This window comes from Melitaea cinxia, chromosome 28 (genome assembly GCF_905220565.1).
Source record: "Melitaea cinxia chromosome 28, ilMelCinx1.1, whole genome shotgun sequence".
In the NCBI taxonomy this organism is placed as follows: Eukaryota; Metazoa; Arthropoda; class Insecta; order Lepidoptera; family Nymphalidae; genus Melitaea; species Melitaea cinxia.
This window is the reverse complement of record NC_059421.1, coordinates 5,214,798-5,237,714: the sequence shown is the minus strand read 5'-3', so window position 1 is coordinate 5,237,714 and position 22,917 is coordinate 5,214,798. Positions and strand designations below refer to the sequence as shown.

General features: G+C 32.9%; 1 protein-coding gene across 1 annotated transcript in view; it reads right to left on the bottom strand.

Annotated features, from left to right (window-relative positions):
- LOC123667555 (irregular chiasm C-roughest protein-like) overlaps positions 1-22,917 on the bottom strand; it is a 69,431-nt gene that overhangs the window by 31,381 nt on the left and 15,133 nt on the right. The window contains exons 4-6 of the mRNA XM_045601438.1: positions 13,315-13,466; positions 5,738-5,829; positions 4,945-5,053 (exon numbers count right to left, since the gene is read on the bottom strand). Of these exons, the coding sequence (XP_045457394.1) occupies positions 4,945-5,053; positions 5,738-5,829; positions 13,315-13,466 (353 nt within the window). The remainder of the gene's footprint in view (positions 1-4,944; positions 5,054-5,737; positions 5,830-13,314; positions 13,467-22,917) is intronic.

Below are 22,917 nucleotides of genomic sequence, written 5' to 3'. Positions count from 1 at the left end.
TCCTCCGTTACCTGTCCTCAACCCAACTTTGAGATTCTACGTGAATTATACTTCGAAACCCGGATCCTTTGTCTGTCATGTTACTGTACTATTCTCAAGCTACCCATAGAACCTTTTTCACCAATGGCGGATAAAGCTATTTAACCGATGACGGTATCCAACAGATAAAAGATTTTGACATGTTATTCTTTTTTTACTATCGTATTCCATAATACTTATGAAAAAGTTCTTTTCGCCTATATGAATCTAAAAGTAATCCTGCTATTAAGTCTTATAGACTTAATCCAGAACAAGTCAAACCAGCCCTTACAATTGAAATTGTCATTAAATCTCTTGCTGCTCTTACCCACAAGCTACCATTTTGAAGCGACAGCATATCATTATATGGGTTCGTTTTGAATAGAAATAAATATTTGACTGAGTATAACGTCAAAGGAAAATACTATGATAACCAACTGCAATAGCTTCAATAAGCGGTCTAACGAAGCGTTTTAGTTTGGTGACAGTAATTGTGACGACAATCAATGCTTTTGCCGCATGAAACGTAAAATGGTACAATTTGCACGCAATCGCTAACGATATCGTGACATAGTGTGACAGTAATGAGGAATTTGGTAGAATGAAGGAGGATTGATGGCATTAAGTGCATTTTTAGTTTTATATACACACATACATTCAAAATAATGCTGAAAGTTAAAAAATCACATCAGCCTATGGCAGTCCACTACTGGACATAGGCCTCCACAAGTTCGTGCCAAGAATGGCGTGAACTCATGTGTTTTTTCCCATAGTCACCACGCTGGGCAGGCCGGTAGGTGACCGCAGGGCTGGCTTTGTCGCACCGAAGACGATGCTGCCCGTCTTCGGCCTGTGTATTTCAAAGCCAGTAGTTGGATGGTTATCCAGCCATCGGTCGGCTTTTTAAGTTTCAAGGTGGTAGTGGAACTGTGTTATTCCTTAGTCGCCTTTTACAACACCCATGGGAAGAGAGGGGGTGGCTATATTATTTAATGCCGTAATCACACAGCAAGTTAAAAAAACGACTTTAAACATTTTTCAATATCATATCAAAAATTGACCGCTCCAGCGGGATTCGAACCCGCGTCTCCGACTGACCGTGTCGGCGCTCTAGCCAATTAAGCTATGGAACGATGTACCCCGTTTAAGCGAACCGTGGCGCCGTCTATAGTGAGTTCTTTACAAAGACCCGTAACTATTCAAAGTTTCATATTACAATGAAAATCTTTGACAGGAGACGACACCATGCTATTTTTAATATGTACGATTTTATTTTTGTGTACCCACACATTAGGAATTCTAAACATTTTTGAATATCATATCAAAAATTGACCGCTCCAGCGGGATTCGAACCCGCGTCTCCGACTGACCGTGTCAGCGCTCTAGCCAATTAAGCTATGGAACGATGTACCCGCTAGAGCGAAATTCTTGATATGATGATTTTATTTTCGGTTTAAGCGAACCGTGGCGCCGTCTATAGTGAGTTCTTTACAGAGACCCGTAACTATTCAAAGTTTCATATTACAATGAAAATCTTTGACAGGAGACGACACCATGCTATTTTTAATATGTACGTTTGTGTACCCACACATTAGGAATTCTAAACATTTTTGAATATCATATCAAACACACACTTAAGTATTAGACATATTAATATTACATCGGGAATAGCTCGAAAAGTACTCGTCTGATCTCGCTAAACATTTAAGTCGAATCGAGAACATACCCCATTTCTTCAATTCCCAGCGAACTTCGTATCGCCTAACACAAACTTTATCGTATGGTATTAAAGTTCAAATTGACTTTTAAGTATTATCACAAATCTTTTGTATGGGAGTATAGAGAAGTGTTGTTTTTAGACTTTTTCAGGAAATTTAATTTTTTTTTTTTGAATTTTTCTCTCCGTAAGAACCATCCTCATACTTCAAGGAATATTTTAAAAAAAGAATTAGCGAAATCGGTCCAACCGTTCTCGAGTTTTGCGCTTAGCAACACATTCAGCAACTCATTTTTATATTATAGATTTCTAAATCACTGTTAAACTGCAACATGATTTAGTTCGAAATTTGAAAAGCAATTCCAGTATCATATTTAATTATATTATATTGTATTTAAATTATTTAAAAATGTTAGGGTTTCACGAAAAAGTGGTGTATGTACAATTACAGTAAAGTGATAATACGATTTTTTTTACATAAAATGTACACAATTTTTTTTAAGTATAAGTTACTTCATCGTACATTCTTCTTCACTTATTTACCTATATTTCGTGTATATTAATTGTTATTAGACAATATGGTATCTTAAATCATATTATTGATTTAATTGATACAGTAGTTCGATCTGTCGTAAAGAATGAAGTTCTTATTAATTAGTTTCATTCTCGACTTTGAAAAATTTAAAGTTTACATATTTAATTTTTAAAATCATATTTCATTTAATTAATTTTCTAAATCACTTTGACTTGTGTTATAATCACATTACTTCTCTACTTCATATCCCTAATATTTTGTAGCTTTTAAAGTAAATAAGGCGCGCCTTTGAAGACGGCATGGCGAATGTAATCTTCCTGTTACTTCAGTAAGTTAAGAATTCTCTTTGTGTTCATTTCTTTCTTTATTTACGTGTAAGGATAAAATATACGAAACTCGTTACAATAGTAATCGTCTGAGCTGAACAAAATTAATATTTAAATGTTCCAAGCGTCCCTTTGCTGGGCAAAGGCCTGCAATCCTGGCCTTCCTCCAAACAGGATAAAGGTGGAAGGTAGTTCCACCTCGCTCCTTCGTTGCAGAGTAGTGGATAATTTTCCTACCACGAGTCTATCAGTTTTCTACAGTTAACAATCGGATTGCAAGATCATAAGAACGTATTCATAGAACGTAACCCTTACCGGAAAAAAATATTGGTACTAATACTGTCTGCTCCAACCGGGAATCAAACCACCGCATTCTATTCTATAATACACAATTACATATATACGCTAAACTTTGTAACTATTGGTTCGAATTGAAAAATCACTTTTGTTTGACAGTCAATTTGCCCCGAGTGGCTAGGCGAGAGAGGGCTAGGCTGTACAGTATTTTCGTACGTTTACCTCAAATTAACGCGGTTCAGACCGCGGGCCACAGCTAGTATTTAAATAAGTATTCATAATATTTCTTCCATTATTCGCTTTATATGGAAATAAATCCTAATTCCGTATTCGCTGGATGGAACATCCAATTTGAAAATACTGTCAGTACAAAATATGCAGCACAACGCCGTAAACATCGATTTTTATTTTCATTCCACTCTATTCGCGCTTTTCTATCACAACGAACGTGAAATTTTAGAAATGGTATTTGGTCTTGTGTTGTAAACTTGATGACTGTTTGTTTGTGTGAACATATTTTAGTATTTTTTTTTTCACGTGTAATGATAGAAAAACTACAAAAGTTATACGGTTATACATATATATAAGATTTAATTAAGAAAAAATGTATTTAATGTAAGATTTATATATAGTGTTGAAGTTGTGACTGATTAAAAAGGTACCTGAAATCACATACTGTGAAGTTATAGTAGTTTTGAAATTTCTAAACATCGATGGTTGGTGTTATAGAACTGGTTAGTGTGATTTGTATAATAATAATTATTTTTGCATAATAAAGACCACTAAAGAATATTGTACGCTACAAAATATAGTGAAATGATTCGTATTTAACCGCATGTTAAACTATAAATGTTAATATCAAAAAGTATATGTAATAAATAAATCTACTTATAGATTTGTGTTTTTTAGTTTTATTTTTGTTGAGTTCGTTCATACCCTTTCCAGAGACAATTTCATCCTATGGCAGTGTAGATCGTGCTTGCTGCCAAAATACGAAATAGCGCATCTCAATTCAAACAGATATTTTATACAATTAATTTATGTTATTTTCATTTATAAGAAATTTTGCCTCCCGTCATTTACTCTTATTGTTATCACACCACTATAAAACATAAAGTAATGATTACAGCCTAACCTACCTTACCCATTGAACCTACATACCTATCTGCCTTTTTAAAATCTACCTTAATAATGAAATAAATTATAAAAATAAACAACCAAAGGTCGGGGTCATCAGTGTTTTTTTTTATGTCACTAGGTCGGCAAACAAGCGTACGGCTCACCTGATGGTAAGCGATTACCGTAGCTTATAGACGCCTGCAACACCAGAAGCATGCCCCCAGCCCCCAGGAGCTCTGGTCACCTTACTCACCAACACGAACACAATACTGCTTGAAAACAGTATTATTTAGCTGTGGTCTTCTGTAAGGTCGAGGTACTACCCCAGTCGGGCTGCTCCATATTTTGAGCAGGAAATTCTTGCTGTGCCCTACCTCAGTGTAGTGGAGATGCAATGAAATAACCTTAAAAGTTCCACGAGCTTTTATTTTAGGACAGAATAACTAAGTACCTGCTCGTAGAAAATAATAAATCGTAATGTATAAATCTAAAATATAAATGGTTGACATCTATCAAAAAACTGAGGATCGATATCATCCTAAAGTGAAAATTTATATACATACTAGCTAGCCCTGCGCGCGTTACTACGCTTTTTTTTAATTTTATTTTTTTGGTCGTACCAACTTAGGAACCTTTGTAGGCACAAGACTTTGTATCAGACCATGACATGATCAAATGCATAGTTTACGATTCTATAAATGACATGCAGACAAACGTTCAATTATATACATATAGATCACACTATGATGACGTACTCACATAGATATGTGAGTACGTCACACACAAAAATACGTAAGTAACATTCAGACAACGTTAAGGGATTTGAAATAGTTAATATACTCTATATATCATGTATGTTAGAGTGATGCTAAACATATCGTTATCATTTACTTCATACAAAAAAAATAAACATAAATACTTCTCAGACTAACCTCAATCCTGATACTAGCAGCTCTGTAAGCTCGATCGGCTGTATTCTGAGCTTGACAGGTAAACGTTTGATTATTGTGCTCGTACTTCGCCGGCATTCTGATAATTGACCTGCAACAATGATATAATATTAAAGCAATATCGAAATTCCCAGTAATAAAACTAATACAATTTTAAATGTCATTGAACTTTGAGTAATTTAAAAGTGTTGAGTGATTCGGTAATAAATTAAGACGTTATGGATGTCTGTATATAATTATATTTGATTACAGAAATAAATCAAATGATTGCAATACGCTTCATAATAAATAGACTGGTTTAAATTATGTTTTTGTATCGGAAAGTATCAAAGGATTAATTTACTTGTAATAATTATTGTTAGAAACGAAATATGTGTTATGGGTAGTTGTTAACTTAATAACATATATAAAGGTGTATTATGAATAAAATATGCTTTTGAAATACAATTGAAAGCAAATATAAAATTTACATATTAGCCAAAGTCATTCAGCCTTGTATTTTTACGTCTCATATATATCTATACTTATAGATCACATACTTGAAACTACATTTAAATGATTATTTTGTTGTTGTCGTGTTGATTATTTTGTTTTTTAACTACGTAAAAAGGTTTTTTACGTAGTTAAAAAACAAAATAATCAACACGAAAAAAAAAAAACAATATTAAAATTTACGTTTCCCTAACTAAAGTTTAAAATGTGATCTTTCTTTTATATGAAAAAGCTATATCCTTATATACTTGTATACAATTCACCTTGTTGGCTAGTAAATTACCTTGCCGTAAATCTCTGTCCATCGCTCATAGGCTCCACGGTGTACGTAAGGCCCTGCGTCAAAACACCGGCGTTGCTGTCAACCCACGTGATCTAAAATTAAACGAAATTAATGAGACAATCTCAACTCACCCTAACAAAAGGGTTCTGATAAAAGAAGATTTTGATCAGCTAATATTGATCAAGTTAATGGGAATATTAATCTGTTAAATCTTTACTTTATCAATATTGGAGATAGCCCAGTGGGTAAAGCTTGTAAATGAGCACGAGGTATACAATTGGCTTAACACAACTTTTAAGCGCTTTTAGTATACAATATCATTTTGAGATGTGATGACAAATTTCTTAGTCGAATCTGCACGTTTCAGAAGAAATTTTGAGGTGTGTCCGCTAATCTACACTACAAAAGCGTGGTGTAGTAATTCTTTTCCAATAAACTGCTTTCTCGCAAGATTACTTTAACGGTCGTTTACTATCCTATTAATATTATTAACGCGAAAGTTTGTATGTATGGATGTATGAATGTTTGTTCCTCTTTCACGCAAAAACTACCGAATGGATTTTAATGAAAGTTTACAATAATAATTACAGCTTATACATTAGAATAACACATAGGCTAGAATTTTTAAAGATTGTGTGTGAATTGTCCAAAACATAGCGATAATTGTCAAGTAAGTCGGAAAAAAATCTGCCATCTGCAAGCTATTCTGGCGTACGGTGCAAAAACTGTAGAGTTTACACGTATATAATGTATAAGAGAAACGTTTATCTTATTTAGTCCTACAAAAAAGTCTGCGACAGCATATATCTATGTTTTATGAGTAAGCCGTTACCGGAAGAACTGTGAAAATAAAATACAATAAAAATTGATAATATATTTCTAATGCACATTTGGTTGTAACAAATTGATTTTTACGTATGTCGCAGAACCAATCTTGATGAATTTTGGTGTAAAGATAGATATTGAGAGGATAATAAGCTACTCGAAGTACTTAATCCTGCGCAGACGAAGTCGCGGGTACCAGCTAGTAATCTATATATCTCAGTTTTTTGTTACTAACGATACGTTTTTGACATAATTTGTATGAAGCTTACGTTAAAGTTCTAGTAATTAATTATCGTAGGCAAATTCAGAGATAGATGGAATATTGAAACTGGCTATAACTTCGTTCAGTACATCTATCATTAATTATAAAAATGTTTATTATTTTGTTTGAACTCGTTGACCTTTTTTTTCTTAAAAAAAAGGCTTTATAAGCCTTTTTTCTATAAGTTAGTATACAGTTATACACTACAAAGGATTACGCTTTGACTTTGGGGAAGGGACACAAAAGCAGCATAAAAACTCATTAAAAAAAAAAGAAAGCGAACCTTGATACGAGTAGAAACACAATAGATATCTAGTATCAGATACTCCGCAATGACTCGAGAAACTACTTTAATGTAATTATTTTCTCTTTAATTTATGTTTTTGCTCGTGGTATTAAGTATATTGGCTGCTTTATATGACGAAGCGAAATCTTAACAGGATAAGGGTCAAATCCAATCATGACATCGGTCTATTGTCCGTCGCTTTATTTTGAAAGGATAATAACAATATTATTTAATAATATTTGGGAGAAAAATATTACTTATAGTCCTTTTAAGATGAATAATAAATTGTTACACACACAAGTTCTGTTCATTTTTATAACAAAATAAACAATATCTTCCTTACAGAAGATCACAGCTAAATAATACTGCTTTCAAGCAGTGTTGTTTTCCTGGTGAGTAAGGTGACCAAAGTATGTATGATAATACTTTTTGTATTTTTGTTTATTTATTGAGTGCTTACTAATTGGTTCGTCTAATTTAAAAGTCGTATTTTGCGTACATCCCTAGTGAGTTGTGACACGGCAGCATAAAATTATATTACCTATGATAACCTATGTATCTATATCGTAACCTACATGTTAGGTACTATCAACATATTCTAGATTTATTTATTTATTTGTAATATTAAGAAAAGCATGCATTAAATACATTTACTTACAAAAGCCCTTAGGCTTGTCCGCAAGTAACAGTCTCAAACATTTTATATAACACTTATTATATATTATATATTGCTATAACATTTACAACTACAATAGTTACAAAAACACATTTATACCAAGCTAAGACAAACCAGACCTAGTTCATTATTACTTTTTGTTCAACTAGTTCAGCAAACAAGCGTACGGCTCACTTGATGGTAAGCGATTACCGTAGCTTATAGACGCCTGCAACACCAGAAGCATCGCAAGCGCAGCAACCCTACCCACTATCTCACCCAGGACCTCTAGTCACCTTTAGTCACCTTACTCACCCCAGGAACACAACACTATTTAAGACCGGTATTGTTTAGCTGTGATTTTAAGTAAGGTTCAGGTACCTCAAATTAGCAATTAATTATTATTAAAGTAGTATCAGTCCAATTATCTCAACTAAAAGGGGTTTGTAACAAATTAAAATACTAATTACAGCATGATTCAAATACTAAAACAAACAATGCAATATTTCCACAAAACAGAACATATTCAAGTTTATTTTGACGTCAAAACGTTCGCAAGCCATGGTTTATTAAACGACTGAATAAAATAAAGAGAACCACAACAGGACCGTTCTCGAAACGTAAATATTTCAAACTCTAAAAGCTTAGTCTCTCCCGAGTATCCGTGTTTCGTCGTGACATCATTTTCAATTTAACTCCTAATTGTATCTCGTCTCTCGGGAAACATACGTACTCAATTTGAATAGATTAGGTGTTGTGTTTAGCTTATCATCTGTACAAGGACGTCATTCACCATTATAAAAATTATAATCTTTAGTTGACGGTGTTAGTGTCATAATGTTTATATTGTCTGTATTAAGTAAAACTTTATTGTGAATACTCTTTGTCAACTTAAATTAAAAAAAAAAACGAACTGTATTTTACGCACTATTAAAATATTTACAAATAAAAATCAATCGCCGAAATGTATGTCTACTCACAACTAACTTCTTTTTTAGCCGACTAAAAAAAGGAGGAGTTTACTTCAACCGTCTACATATATACATATTTTTTTTAAATGTATGTTCGTTTATGAACCGATATTGATAATTCTTTTTTTTTTTTGTTGGAAAGGAGATATCCTAAGTGTGGTACCATGATAAGGAAACCAGGCTCTGATGATAGAATTCCAGAGAAATCGAGGGAAACCCTCCAAAATCCGCATAACTTGTTACTGGGTGTACCGATTTTAATGATTTTTAATTTAATCGAAAGCCGATGTTTATCATGTGGTCACATTTAAATTTCATCGAGATGATTAAAACTTTTGGAGTGATCTTTGATAATGCGTACTTGACTATTTTTTCGTCTACCTACGTTGCATTAGGTACTTGTCGATGTAATTGAAGTCGGTTTTTTTCGGTTTTTTTTTTTAAATTTCCTTTCACATTCTTTCAATAAGAATAATAAAAAAGAAGTATTCAGTTTGATGGAAGTCATTCTGACGACATGTGTGATGTGTGAATACATGTCAACGATAAATTTTCATTTATATATATTTCAAAAGGTCCCGTACGATAATTAGAGACAAATTAAAAGTATAATCTAACGAAAAATGTTAAAATTAATAAATCTAAAGAAAAGTTAGAGAAGGGTGAAGAGTTCGGTCGTTTGTATTAAAAGTCTCGGTAATTTAAGCACCAAAAATGTTTGCAAGTCATTTACTCGACGATGCTAAAATTTAACCGGACATTAATTACTTGTAAACACACGCCATTAAAATAATTTTATTTTCTGTTTTATAAATAACTATCTTTTCGCCCGTGGCTTAACTCTCTCGGATTATGATTTTGGCTGTTTCATTTACTTTGAACTAAATAGCCTATATCACTCAGTGACAACGTAGTCATTAATATACTGATTAAAGATTTTTTTTTCAATCGCTCATATAGTTTTGTACTTTATTCGTTATAAAAAAAGAAATATCAAATCAAACGACGCGCTGGCGCAGCGGTTACAGCACTGATCGTTGTGCTGGCGGTCGCGGGTTCGATCCCCGTTACGAAAGACGTTTGTTTTGGCCATATAAGTGTTTATCGTGGTCTTAGCGTTTGTGCTTGTGTCGTTTGTTTATACCGTAGAAGACTAAAAAATAGTTACGTAAGTGCTCTTTATTAGAAATAACTCAAAAAGTACTAGTTAAATCTCGATAACATTTAAATGGGACCACACGACAAGCGTCAGCTTTTGATTGAAACAAATATCATCAAAATCGTTTCACCTAGTAAAAAGTTAGGAGTTAACACACAAAAATATACAGTCGAATTATCAAAAGGTTATCAAACCTTCTTTTTTGAAGTCGGTTCAAAAAAACGTTACTTATTTATAATATTATCTATACTATATTATTAAGCTAATGAGTTTGTATCGTTGAACGTGTTAATTACAACAGCTACTGATACAAATTGAAAAATTATTTAATTTTTGGATAGAGATCGAGGAAGGCTATATAACATCAAGTTTCAACTAATATTAGCGAAGCGAGGCCGATCTGTATCATAATCATATATATAAATACAATTTCTTTTGGTTTCGCGCGAGCGAATCCTCGAGTGTAAAGCTACTATCCAAATACAGTGCTAAAGACTTTGTTTGAAGTTTGAGTTCAAATGAGAACGTTATTTTTGGAAAACGTTGTGTTAATGAAGTTAGTTTAGAGATAGGCCATAAAATTATAAGCTAAGGAAGAAGTTTCGCCATAACACATTATGCAAAGAGAAGATTTATAGAAGAACGGTAACTATAAAGTCTAGTCGTGTTGAAGGCTGTGCGATTTAAGTTAAGCTTAAACGCCATCTTTCAGGTCAAATGATTATATAGGTGGCTATTAAATGTGTACACAAACGAATGCGGTTCTTTTATAATAATGCAATGTCAATCTGCGTGCAGTCTGGATCGAGCATAAACATACACTCGGTAAATCAACGGTACACGACTTGAATAGATAAACGAGGGATATCATGCACAACTCACCGTGCTCAGCAGGAACGGAAGACGGAGTGGTTCTTGATAATATTGTTTCGACTTTTAGGACATATGCCAGCCGGCCATGTTTTATGTATGAATAGTCCACTAATCACGCCACACACAAACTTTACTCTTAACGTATATTTAAGACAGTCAGGTTAATTTTTCGGTTTCAACGGCCGCAATGGCGACTTTACGCACGTTAGATGACAGAGGTTATAGTTGTTGGCCCCCGCGGGCGCTGCTTTCTTCGTGAGGTTCGAATGCGCATGCGCGCTGGTGATTCGCGCGCTTTCATTGGTCAAATACACAAGCGTGCATCTTTTGAGACGACATTCTGACATTACATTGGTTAAATTAATAAGCGCGCGGAAAGTTAAAAATTAAAGAACATTTAACGTTGAAAACGGAACAAAATATACTGACAATTTTCAAAAGTTAATTCATGCCGCCTTAGCAAAATCTAGATTTCATTTCTCTGTCCTGAGCAGAAATCAAAGCCGCCACTGACGTCGTAAGGGGAACCGCTAGTGGCTAGATTGTTTATTGTTTAAATCTACCTACTAATAAATAAATTTAAATTTAATCGATTTGATCAACTGAAATTAACGAGTACAACGAAGAAATATATAAAGTTTTATATTATATGACAAAGGTCGATATAGCAGATTATTTGTTGATTAATCATTTATTTGCAAGAAATTTAGTTTTACAGACACATACCGTTACAGAGCATCTCAGACATATGTATTGATAGTCAAGTATATGCTGTAATAAGGTAATGTGCCAGGTAGTGTTTGATAAAATAGGCTTATTCTTTTTTAATTAGCAGTCGAATTTTCAAATGTATATCAGTGTAGTCACATTTCTAAAACAATATTGATCATGGTGCGGTCACGGCATGTCATTAAACACTTAATTTTCATTAATTTTTTATAAAAAAATATTCGAATTATGTTACTTACAAAATTAATTTATCTCTATATCTTGTTACCATTATGTTCTAAAGGAACAGTAAATTAAAACGTTCATTTAAAATTTCAAATATAAATAAAACCCTTATTATTTTCAACTGCGGTATTAAGGCACAGTCAGTGCTTTCCACTCTGTCCAATATTATATGGTCAAATGATGAAAAACCGCAAATGTTTCGCATTAATTTAGTTCTTTGTTTATATCTATTTACTTTTATAACGGTATTTATATTAAACTATATGTGTAATCAAAAGCTTTACATTTTTTAAATATATAACACAAAAATACATCACATAATATTGAATCTAATATTTGAATGATAAATTACATAATTACTTTGGAATTATTCCACAAGTACCGCACATGTCTGTAACTACACCTGTTGTAATTAAGTTTTATCATTTCGCAGTATAAGTTATTCCATAAATTAATTATAAATTCATATAAGTAAATAAAGAATCTCAAATCTAAAACCTAGCGTATTTTGTTTGTACAAAACGAACGTTATATTTTGTCGTGAAAAATAAGCATACTTCATAGCGTATATGATACATCGTTAATAATATTTAATTAGTTTTTATAAATAGTTAATTTTGTTAAATTCTTGTTCATCAATTTTGTTTAAAAATAGGCTAAACAAGATAAAACGAATTTTCAAATGCAGTGGCAGCCCTTGATAGAATACTTAAAAGTATCGGCTTATCGAGTTGAAACAAACTCAAAATGTACTTAATACAAGCTTACTTAATATAATATCTATATTTAGATTAATCGTATTCAGCCTGTAACATCCCACTGTTGGGTATAGGCCTATCTCTCCAGGTACGAGAAGCATTGGAGCTTAATCCACCATGCTGCTCCAACTTCGGTTTGGCGGATATGTTCCCAAATATGAGTAACGCTCGCTATCAGGTTTTTATGATAACCGCCGGGACCGAAGGCTTAGCGTCCTCTCCAAGGCACATTGTGGAGACCCAAAAGGTAAGACATCTAAACCGGGAACGAAATATTTGTACAAATAGAAATATCCATCCCAAGTGGGAATCAAACCCGCAAGCCGTGTTTTAGGCAACTACACCAGAGCGGTTGTTTTATTTAAATTAATAAAAGTTATAAATTCACATTTTGAAATCAAGATATCGATTCTGTTAAGAAGTGTCAGATAATTGCTTAAGTAACTGATGCGACATGAAGCGATAATTTACACAACGTGAATTATCATGAGCGGTAATTTATGATAGTAGTCATACATACGTTTTTAAACTTCCGCGGTCACTATAAACACAACAACTCATTTTGAATCGCCCACTGAGTCGTGCCAACGGCTTCTGCAACGTCGCCGATATATCGGGACTTTCAAAATGTCAATCGCATAAAGTCCCGTATAGCGATACATAACGTCAAAGTTTAACATTTGTTTCAAAATATTTTATTTACCTCGTGTCGTATCACATTGCACATAGTTACTGCATTTGTTACACTACTAATAACAGTACAGGATCAGTAGAAAACTTAAAAAATAATAATAAGTTTTTATGTTTTTAAAATAATGCGTGTTGACAACTCACCTCGGCCGGGGGTTTCCCTCCAACGGATTCACATGCCAAATGAATCATATTACCCACTGACACGGTAAATAAATTTCCTTCTAATATTTTCGGCGGTTCCGGCGGCACTAGAACAGTCAAGCGGGCGTAGCGTGACCTGATTGCTGGCTCACCTGGACAAAGAGTTAAAATTATTATTATTGATTTATTAATTTTAATAAATCTGTATAATTAAACAAAAATGAATTGCTAAATGTGTCGCTAAAGCTAAGCTAAAGAACGGCTGCAATAATTCCAGTCGATTTTTTTATAAGGTTTTCCAAATACATTGTAAAAGATTCTAACGAAAATAAAGGTTAAAAAACCTGCGCAAATAATTAGAAAATTTAAGAAAATAACGATCAATTTAACATAATGCATTTGACAATTCGCAAGACAGGACGTCGTTAGGGTCAGCTTTAAATAAATAAATATCTAAGTATAACATATACACGGCCATCGCTTGTATAAACAACTTAATGCTTATGCTATAATTAATAGCAGGATACTATAGCTACATATTTTTTTTTTCATAAATAATACATATTCATATATAAGTAAATACATCTGTGCCTCCTTAACAAACAGAAGAACGTGAATCAGACCATAATTTTTTTTTTTTGATAGTGCCCACGATCACATCATAAAAAAGGATTTATGTGACTCGACTTATATCACTCATCACAAGAGGCAAAGACACATACCTACATTACACCCAGGCTATGGGCGGGATTAAAAACCACAACAGTTGGAAAAATAGATTCAGCACCCGTTCGTACGGGCTAGTCAAATTTATTTTATTTGCTGTACGCATACCATATGGATGGACCGACAACAAGTCCAGAATTAATACTTTTTAGGTATGTTTTTTAACACGTTGTTTTTAGCGCTTTAGCCACGGAAATAGTTTAACTTTATAACTTTTAGAAAATGAAAACTGAACGAGGACTGTGAGCGTTCACGTTTTTGTAACAGAAACAATAACAGCGTTTGTGTACAGACTGGAAAGTTGATGAAATTATTTATTTATAGTTCAAATATTTGATCGAAAGAAATTGACTTATTTTTTTACATGAAAATGTTTTGCCAGTTTGTATAGCTTTATTTTTGTATTATTATTGTATTCTCGATAGTTGTATTTAATTGTGTACAGAATACGAATATATAAAAAGCCCATCCGGACATCACCAAGCACCCCTCATTTCGCATTGATGGTTACTAAATATATGACCTAAAATTGTATATAAATATTTCCAGCTGCTAACAAATATAGCTAAGAACGACCGTAAGACACGCTTTCTCGTAAAAACGTTAAAAAGGTTCTCGTAAATCCGAATGAAAACCGGTCCATCCATTCAAAAGTTACAATATCAAAGACAGACACAGAGAAATTGGTATCAAACATAAAACCCCTTTTCTCGTCGTAGGTTGTAAAATATGACCTAAAATTGTAAAAATGTTTCGAGCTGTACGTTAAAATTTCTCACTTAGTATATTATTACACCGCCTCACTCAGCGCACTGAAATATTTTTCAAGCTTTAATGCGGACTCTGCTTAAACACTTAAGCTAAAAATATTCGACTTTTAAAATAACCAGTGGCCTTTACAGTTTGAGTTTGTAGGTAAATTAAAAAATGTTTATAAATTTTTAGAGATGTTATGGGTTAGTAAATAAAAAATGTATGTCGTTTCGATCCGGTCACAGTTTACCTTGATTCTGAGTTAGGAATATTTTTCTGAGCGACAGAAACAAATGGATATGTTTTTCCTGTAATATAAGATAACATACAATTTGAAATAAGACTTTTTACCAATTCTTTACCTCACATTATTTTTCCTGTAAAAAAACAAAGAACGAAAAGAGGAAAACTGTTTCTAACGGTTAGTATAATATATCTTATTTGCATATTTTTTTTTTATCTATAACAGACACACACAGTCACCTCTAAAGTAAGTAACGTAATGGCTGTGTTATGTGGCAGCCGACAGAAAGCAGGACACTACAAACTGCGCCAAAGGGCTAGTCATCTTTTGAATAAAAACGAATCATAATTTTTATATTATTAAAATCAATATTCAAAGAGATTTAAAAGCTCACAGCTCTATCTTATATATAAAATTCTCGTGTCACAATATTAGTTAAAATAATCCCCCGAAACGGCTGGACCGAATTTTATGAAATTTTGTGTGCATATCGGGTAGGTCTGAGAATCAGCCAACATCTATTTTTCATACCCCTAAGTTATAAGAGGGGGGATAAATTAATATAATAATTTTTATTTACTACTACAGTTATGTAGTTCTATTTTAAAAACAAAAACAAGACAAATTCTTAATTCAAAATTTATCAACCCCACGCAATGCAAGTTTCCCCGCTAAGAAACTTTACACAGGTCTGTAATGTGAAATCGAGCGATAGTAATGCTAAACTTCTGAAAGTGCTGCGCTCCTGAGATACCAAAGCTCATGGATTAGTAGGTGATACACCAATTCCTGTTACGAATCGCTTTGCTTTAACTTTTATTCGATTAATGTATTTGCGTTTTATTATAATTATTAAAAGTAAAGAATGTGTTAAAAATCACAAGACATTAATGCAATTTGAAAAAAAGAACTAAAATATTACAAAAATATTTGCTACTACTTATATTCTGTTTTGAATTCGATTAATGAGGCCTATATCTCGAGACATCCGCCTGTTCATAAAGATATATAATTACGAAAATTGTAGTTATAAATGCATAAAATTATATATTTAAAAATAATTTATATCTGGTCTCTTCAATCTTCATCACAAGAAGACAATAAGCTATTACAAATCTCAGAAATGTAATTAAGTTCCAAGGTCGTCGCCAAAAAACGAAAGAAAATTTTGTCCGAAAATTTCATTTAACATTGTTTTGTAAAAATCCATTACGCTGTCTCGACTGAAATATGACAAATTAATAGGTACATTATGTTTTATTTAAGGGACGAGATCAAAAGCTCGGACTGATATTATTTAATTATACTTTTTCCCTTTGTTTCCTTTAAACAATATTTTGTAAAACCATACAAAGAACTGTGTTTTAACGATAAATTTATCGTTAACAAAAGCATACGATGAATCAGATTCGTATTGTTAAAATATAAAAATCATTTTACGATATCATTTCTTTTAAATGTATTAACTTATTGAATTGACAGTTACATGCGATTCATTATATAAATATTTAAAATGATGCTCATGGTACATTTTTATGTGTGTATTGTTCGCTTTGCGTTTTACTTAATGAAATTTATGAAAATAAATATTGTTACTGTTATGAATTATATTTTTTGTTTTCTTAAATTAATTTTAAGATATTGCCACGTATAATACTATATATAGACTAGCCCGTTGGCGCAGTTTTTAGTAACCCTGCTTTCTGCTCCGGAGGTTATGAGTTCGATTCCCACCCCCAGTATGTATTATTTATATGTATGTTTATAGAAAAAAAATGTAGCTATACCAGTCAGCTGCTACCTGTAAAACAAGCATTAAGTTGCTTACTTTAGGAACAGATGACCGTGTGTGTATTGTAAATATTAAATATATATATATATATATATATATATATATATATATATATATATATATATATATATATATATAGCTATCATATAATTACGGTAACACTTATGAACTTTCAATATGATACACATTTATTTGTTAAATAAATATTTATATTTTTTTGTGTCGTTTACCAAATTGTGTAATGTTATCAATATTTTCTCTATTGACAAAGGTTGTCTGTCAGAGATATCATTAGTGAAAAGATCGCCTTTATACTTTTGTAGTGAAATTATTGTTATTTATTTCATATAATAATTATAGATGTGCAATAAATCATTAAATAAATAAACAACTGTTATTGTTACAGCTAATGGCTTCAACAGACTACAGCTTAAACAGCTTCAATCAATAGCTCGTTAGTCGGATATTAACGCGAAAACTGAATAACCCTTACACAGAAGCTTCAAGCTTAAAACTTAGAATATACCTTATCCAATCAAGCAGGTGTAACCGTTGAAATTAATTCTCTCTGAGGTTTTAGTTGAAGTCGAGAAAGATTGTATTTGACCTAATTTTAAATCTGATCGTCACCGACTAATGAACTAAATAGTTGGTTAAATGTTTAACTATATGCTTGCGGTTTTCAAATATATTTGACACAACAGTTTAGTACAGTTAGCTGCTTTTTTCGTATGGATATGTTTAAAAAAATAAAGAATATTATACATGTATAAAATTAAAATATTCATATTTCTTTGAGTCAGATAAAAAGATGAAACATCTACTATCATTTCAACCCTTTCAAAATATGGGCAAACATTCCACTTATTATTCGCTTCAGCCTGTAATATCCCACTACTGGGCATAGGCCTCTTTCCCCATGTAGGAGAAGGATCAGAGCTTAATCCACCACGCTGCTCCAATGCGGGTTGGCGGATATATTCCCTACTTATGAGTAACGATCGCTATCAGGTGTACATGATAAAACCGGGACTGACGGCTTCACGTGCTCTCCAAGGCACGGTGGGGAGACCCACAAGGACTGCACAAACACCCAGACCACGGCAAACACATGTATAGCTAATACAAATGTTTATCATGTCATCGAACCCGCAACCGCCAGCGCAACCGGCACAATCCATGGCTGTGACCGTTGCGTCAACGCGGCGTCACTTATTGTTAGGTATATAATTTTGTAATTACTTATTAAAAAATACAAAATAACCCAATAATTTCGTTTAAATTCGTATACTTACTAAAATTGTAGATAATAAACAACAAAAACTTAAATAAGAATCAAAGTTATACAAAAATATATACTGACGTATATAATATATAAGATATGAATGATGATGATATGAAGATATTATGCACACTACTTTAATCATAAAACTATAAGCATATTACAAAATAAGCATAACTTAAAATATAAAACTTAATACGAAAAACGAAATAATAAAACTAAAAGTTAATACCGCAAGTTTTTATATAATAGCGCAAAATATCCACTCGTGTGCTAGGTGAAAAGACAATACAGAGCGAGCGCTATCCAGGTAGTTTTCTATAGGGAAACTAAGTCCCCAACTTAGTTTCAAAGTTAAATAGTGCAAAGTTGTACAATTTAGACGGAAGTACGTTGCGCTTGATAAAAAATGAAAACATTGAATAATTTTTATGATGGTTATTTTAATTTTCATCAGAAATTAGATAAATATACTTTTCTGAGCAGTAAGCTGTGTGGCTACGGCAGTAAAGAATATAGCCACCCCCTCACTTCCTGTGGCTGTCGTAAGAGGCACCGAAGACGGGCAGCAGCGTCTTCGGTGCGAAAAAGCCAGCCCTGCGCTTACCAACCCGCCTGCCCAGCGTGGTGACTATGCGCAACACACATGAGTTTAAGCCATTTTTGACGCGAACTTATGTAGGCCTATGTCCAACAGTGGACTGTGATAGGCTAAAGTGAAGTGTGAGCGACTTTTTTGACATGATAAATTTTCTCGTCGTGAAAACTGAAAGCAGTTAAAAGAAAAACCAGCCAAGTGCGAGTTGGACTCGCGCACCGAGGGTTCCGTAGAAACAAAATTATTAAAAATATTTTTAATAAATGATATAACTAAAATTTATGCTTTGCGGAACTTTTCCTTTATCTGTGCTGTAAGACGATGCGTCGTACAAAATTTCAAGATGTTGAGTTCGCGGGAAGTAAAAAAGTCTCAAAAAGTAGAAGTAAAAGTCGGGAAGTAAAGTAGTCTGTAAAAAGTCTCTTTAGGTTTTGATTCCCTTGCGAGTGTCGAAAATTTGCAGCATAAACGGCTGTATCTTTTGGTTGCGTTGGCTTAGAAGTTAGATTTTTTCACAGGTCCAAGGGACAGTAGACCTGAGTATTTGATATTTTCAGCTTGATACCTCCACGCGTTCCTGAGAAAAAGGGTCTTGACAGACAGACTGACAACAAAGTGATCCTTTAGGGGTTCCGTTTTTTTCCTTTTGAGGTACGGAACCGTAATGATGATGATTAATCCTGGTGTGCTATTAAAAAGGCATATGTCCAACTGTGGACGAAAACTTGGTGATGATAATTATGTATTATCGCATAGTTCTTTACAGTAAACTCATAGATAATACTGGATCAGGTATTCCGAAGCTTTCTAATTTACTGACTCATGTGTTAGAAATATTACACAGATCAACACGCAGAATTGCGTGGAATTGTAATGTTTTAGATATCATATTTTTTTATCTGTAGGTACTTATAATACAACTGAAACACTGACTTAACTGAGGTAGGGCACAGCAGGAAATTTCCTGCTGAAATTATACAGCAGCCCGACTGGGGTAGTACCTCGACCTTTCAGAAGATCACAGCTAAATAACACTGTTTTCAAGCAGTGTTGTATTCCTGTTGGTAAGTAAGGTGAATAGAGCTCCTGAGGGGAACTGAGGATGGTATCGACAACGCGCTTGTCTTTGGTGTTGTAGACGTCTATAAGCTACGGTAATCGCTTATTGTCAGGTGAACCGCACGCTTGTTTGCCGATCTAGTTATATGTAAAAAAACAAGTCCTCCGGTATGTTGAAATTGTATGTTTTTCTTTCTTTCCGTATTTTATATAGGCTGCAGTAATTCTGAAATTACCACAAAACTTGAGCATTTCAATACGAATTGGAATGTCGTCTGTCTTTTTTTATATATCAATATTCAGTAACACTTTTTGAGAGGACGGATAAACATTATAATTTATAATCGCTTAAACATTATAAATTTCAAAGACTGTGTATAGCAATCTATAACTAATACCAATAACATAATCAGCTCAAGATTTCTCCACTAACAAACACTTATATAATTTTTCAATATCAATGAAAACTTAAAACAAAGTTGGACGTTTCGAAAACTTAAGGAGCTTATGTCATGAAAGTTTCCAATTAACTCTTAAGTCTGTTAGGCTGAAGTCCTGTCATTAAGTTCTGATTGAGTTTTGATACTAGTTGAATTTTCTGGATTATATAAAACAAGAACTAACTTACTCCTTTCGGGACTCATATTATAAAACTTTATTCATTACATACACGGTTAATCGAGGCGTTTATTGGCTTTTAATTGTTTTAATATTAGTTGTAACAAGTGAACTCAAATAAGACTTATGAGTAAATGTCCGATTGCTAGATTTCTCTTCTCCTGGTACAAAAAAAAAGTGTTGGAGCGTTACGTCCATGTTGCGTCTATTCTTCTTAAAAATAGGTCTTAGCCCTTATTATACATATTTATGTATAGTATGTACAGTCATTAACATAGCAATTTCTTGTAGAAATTTGGCTGTCTTGTTGTCTATGTCAGTATTACTTACGGTTATAACTATTTTATAAAGAGTAATTGTTGAGTTCCTTGGCGATCCTTCTCAGCATATAGACCATTTTGAATGCAAGCCTTAGTGGTAACCTTACGACAACTATTAATAATGAGATAATATAATTGAATGAGATAATATTGTATGCCTCTATTGAAGACTAAAACGTGTTTTTAATGGCTACCTGAAGTTAATTTACTCGTCGAGTAACGGTGTGAAGGCTCACAAGGAACACCTAGATCAGAAAAAAGGGATCTACAGATACAAATATTAGATCAGGATGGGAATCGTACTTGCGACCTTCGTTTGAATGGAACTAACGCACCATTACTATGTAACTGTTAATAGCGTATTTGTTTTTAAATAAAGCCTTTTATTTTTATTACTCTTTATTAACATTCTGAATACATTTAAGGAATATTTCGAAAGTTCTAGTATGTGAACAACCCGTAATATTTTAATGGTTTCCAATACTATTAATTACTTATATTTTACTTTTACTACCAACCTAATTTACAACCTCGAAGAGAAAAGCCGTAAAATTTAGAATAAGTAATTATTTAGCCGTCATTTCAGTAGCTCTACGTATCAATATAGAATGGCTACTGGTTGTATGAGAAATAATAAAACATCATTTACTAGTTTTAGTTCAAACGTTCTATGTAAATTAAGTTATTTGAAAACTTCTCACGATAATTTAAACATAAAATGTAAATGTTTCAACACCTATCCTATGGTCATAAACGTTTACATTGATATACCCTAAGCCCGTTTCGAACAACAAACTACCCAGATACACTATCGCCGTACAGTAATGTAGTATATTATCGTTTTATGTGTTTTGAGTAAACTACTGTAATTAAAAACGCATAGAAATTACTAAGGTTGGAAGCTTAAACCAATAGACTATATATAGTATACAGACGTATTTTGTACATTTTTTTTTAAGTACAATTTCTTTACGCACGTTTAACTTGGAGAGTAAGCCGATGATTACGTGACGAGATCGTTACGCAAATTATGATCGGGCGAAGCGATCGAAGCAAGAGAGACGTGCAGGCATACATTTTCTTTCTCTCTTCCTCTCATAGCCAGTTAAGTTTCGTATATATAAGACACAGTACAGGCCTATTGTGCAGGCCTCTTGTTAAAGAAGTATTACTTCAGTCGTGGGGTCGTGATGTCTAAAGAACACTCGTTTTTATTTTTATTTTTGTACCAGGTTTTATGATAGTAAATTTTATTTAATTTTTTTACATACAAATAATAGTTATGCGATATAGAATAATATAATCGTAGGAATTAGTACGATTGAAATCAGAATGACTGACGATTTTTTATACGTTTTTCATTCTCAAAATCAAGTAATAAAAACATAAAACGAAATTTTAACCCCATAAAACTATACCATTTATTAATTCGAAGGACATTGCTTATACAAAAACTTACTCATGTATGCGTGTCAGTCACAAATGCCGACTGACTTCATAAAGTTTGTTTACTTATAGGTAGGTACACACGTATCCAATACACAACTGACAACTTTAAATCTACTAATACGTGTAGGTATTTACAAGAAACAAACATGAAAATTAACTTTATCGTTCTCACACACACCCACACGTCTACAGCAAGGTAAAGGAGGTCCATTACTCAAATCGGGATCAAATTTAATTAATGCCTCAAAGGAAATAAGAGCAGCGATTACTTAAATACAGAGTTTAACTTAAATCTTCAAACAAAAGCCGAAGGACCCATGAGAGGCACTCGGCGATAAGAATATACCAACATAATTTTGAGAGCAGAATTTATCAAAAGTCTTACAAAAGCTTATGTAAATTAATTTGTAAACCTGTCTGAATAGGGTTAGATGCTAAATGAATCGAGAACCCGACACTTAATAGGAACGGCTATAATGAATTCAAGTAATTGTCATTAAATTAATTCAAAATACAATACACACGGGCTTATGGTACGCAATTAGATAGTCTATTGTTTGAAGGAGATACGTTTCATACAAACTTTAAGCTGGAGATGTACAGAGGAAAATTTATTTAAAAATTTTAAATCGCAGTGTCAAAAATATTTTTAGCGAACTGTGTTTTCTTTTAATTAACTTTTCGTACTAACTTTAAATGTAATAAATGAAGGGTATTTGGTATTTTCTTAGTAGATATGCGCTTATTTTGAATTTAGAATTT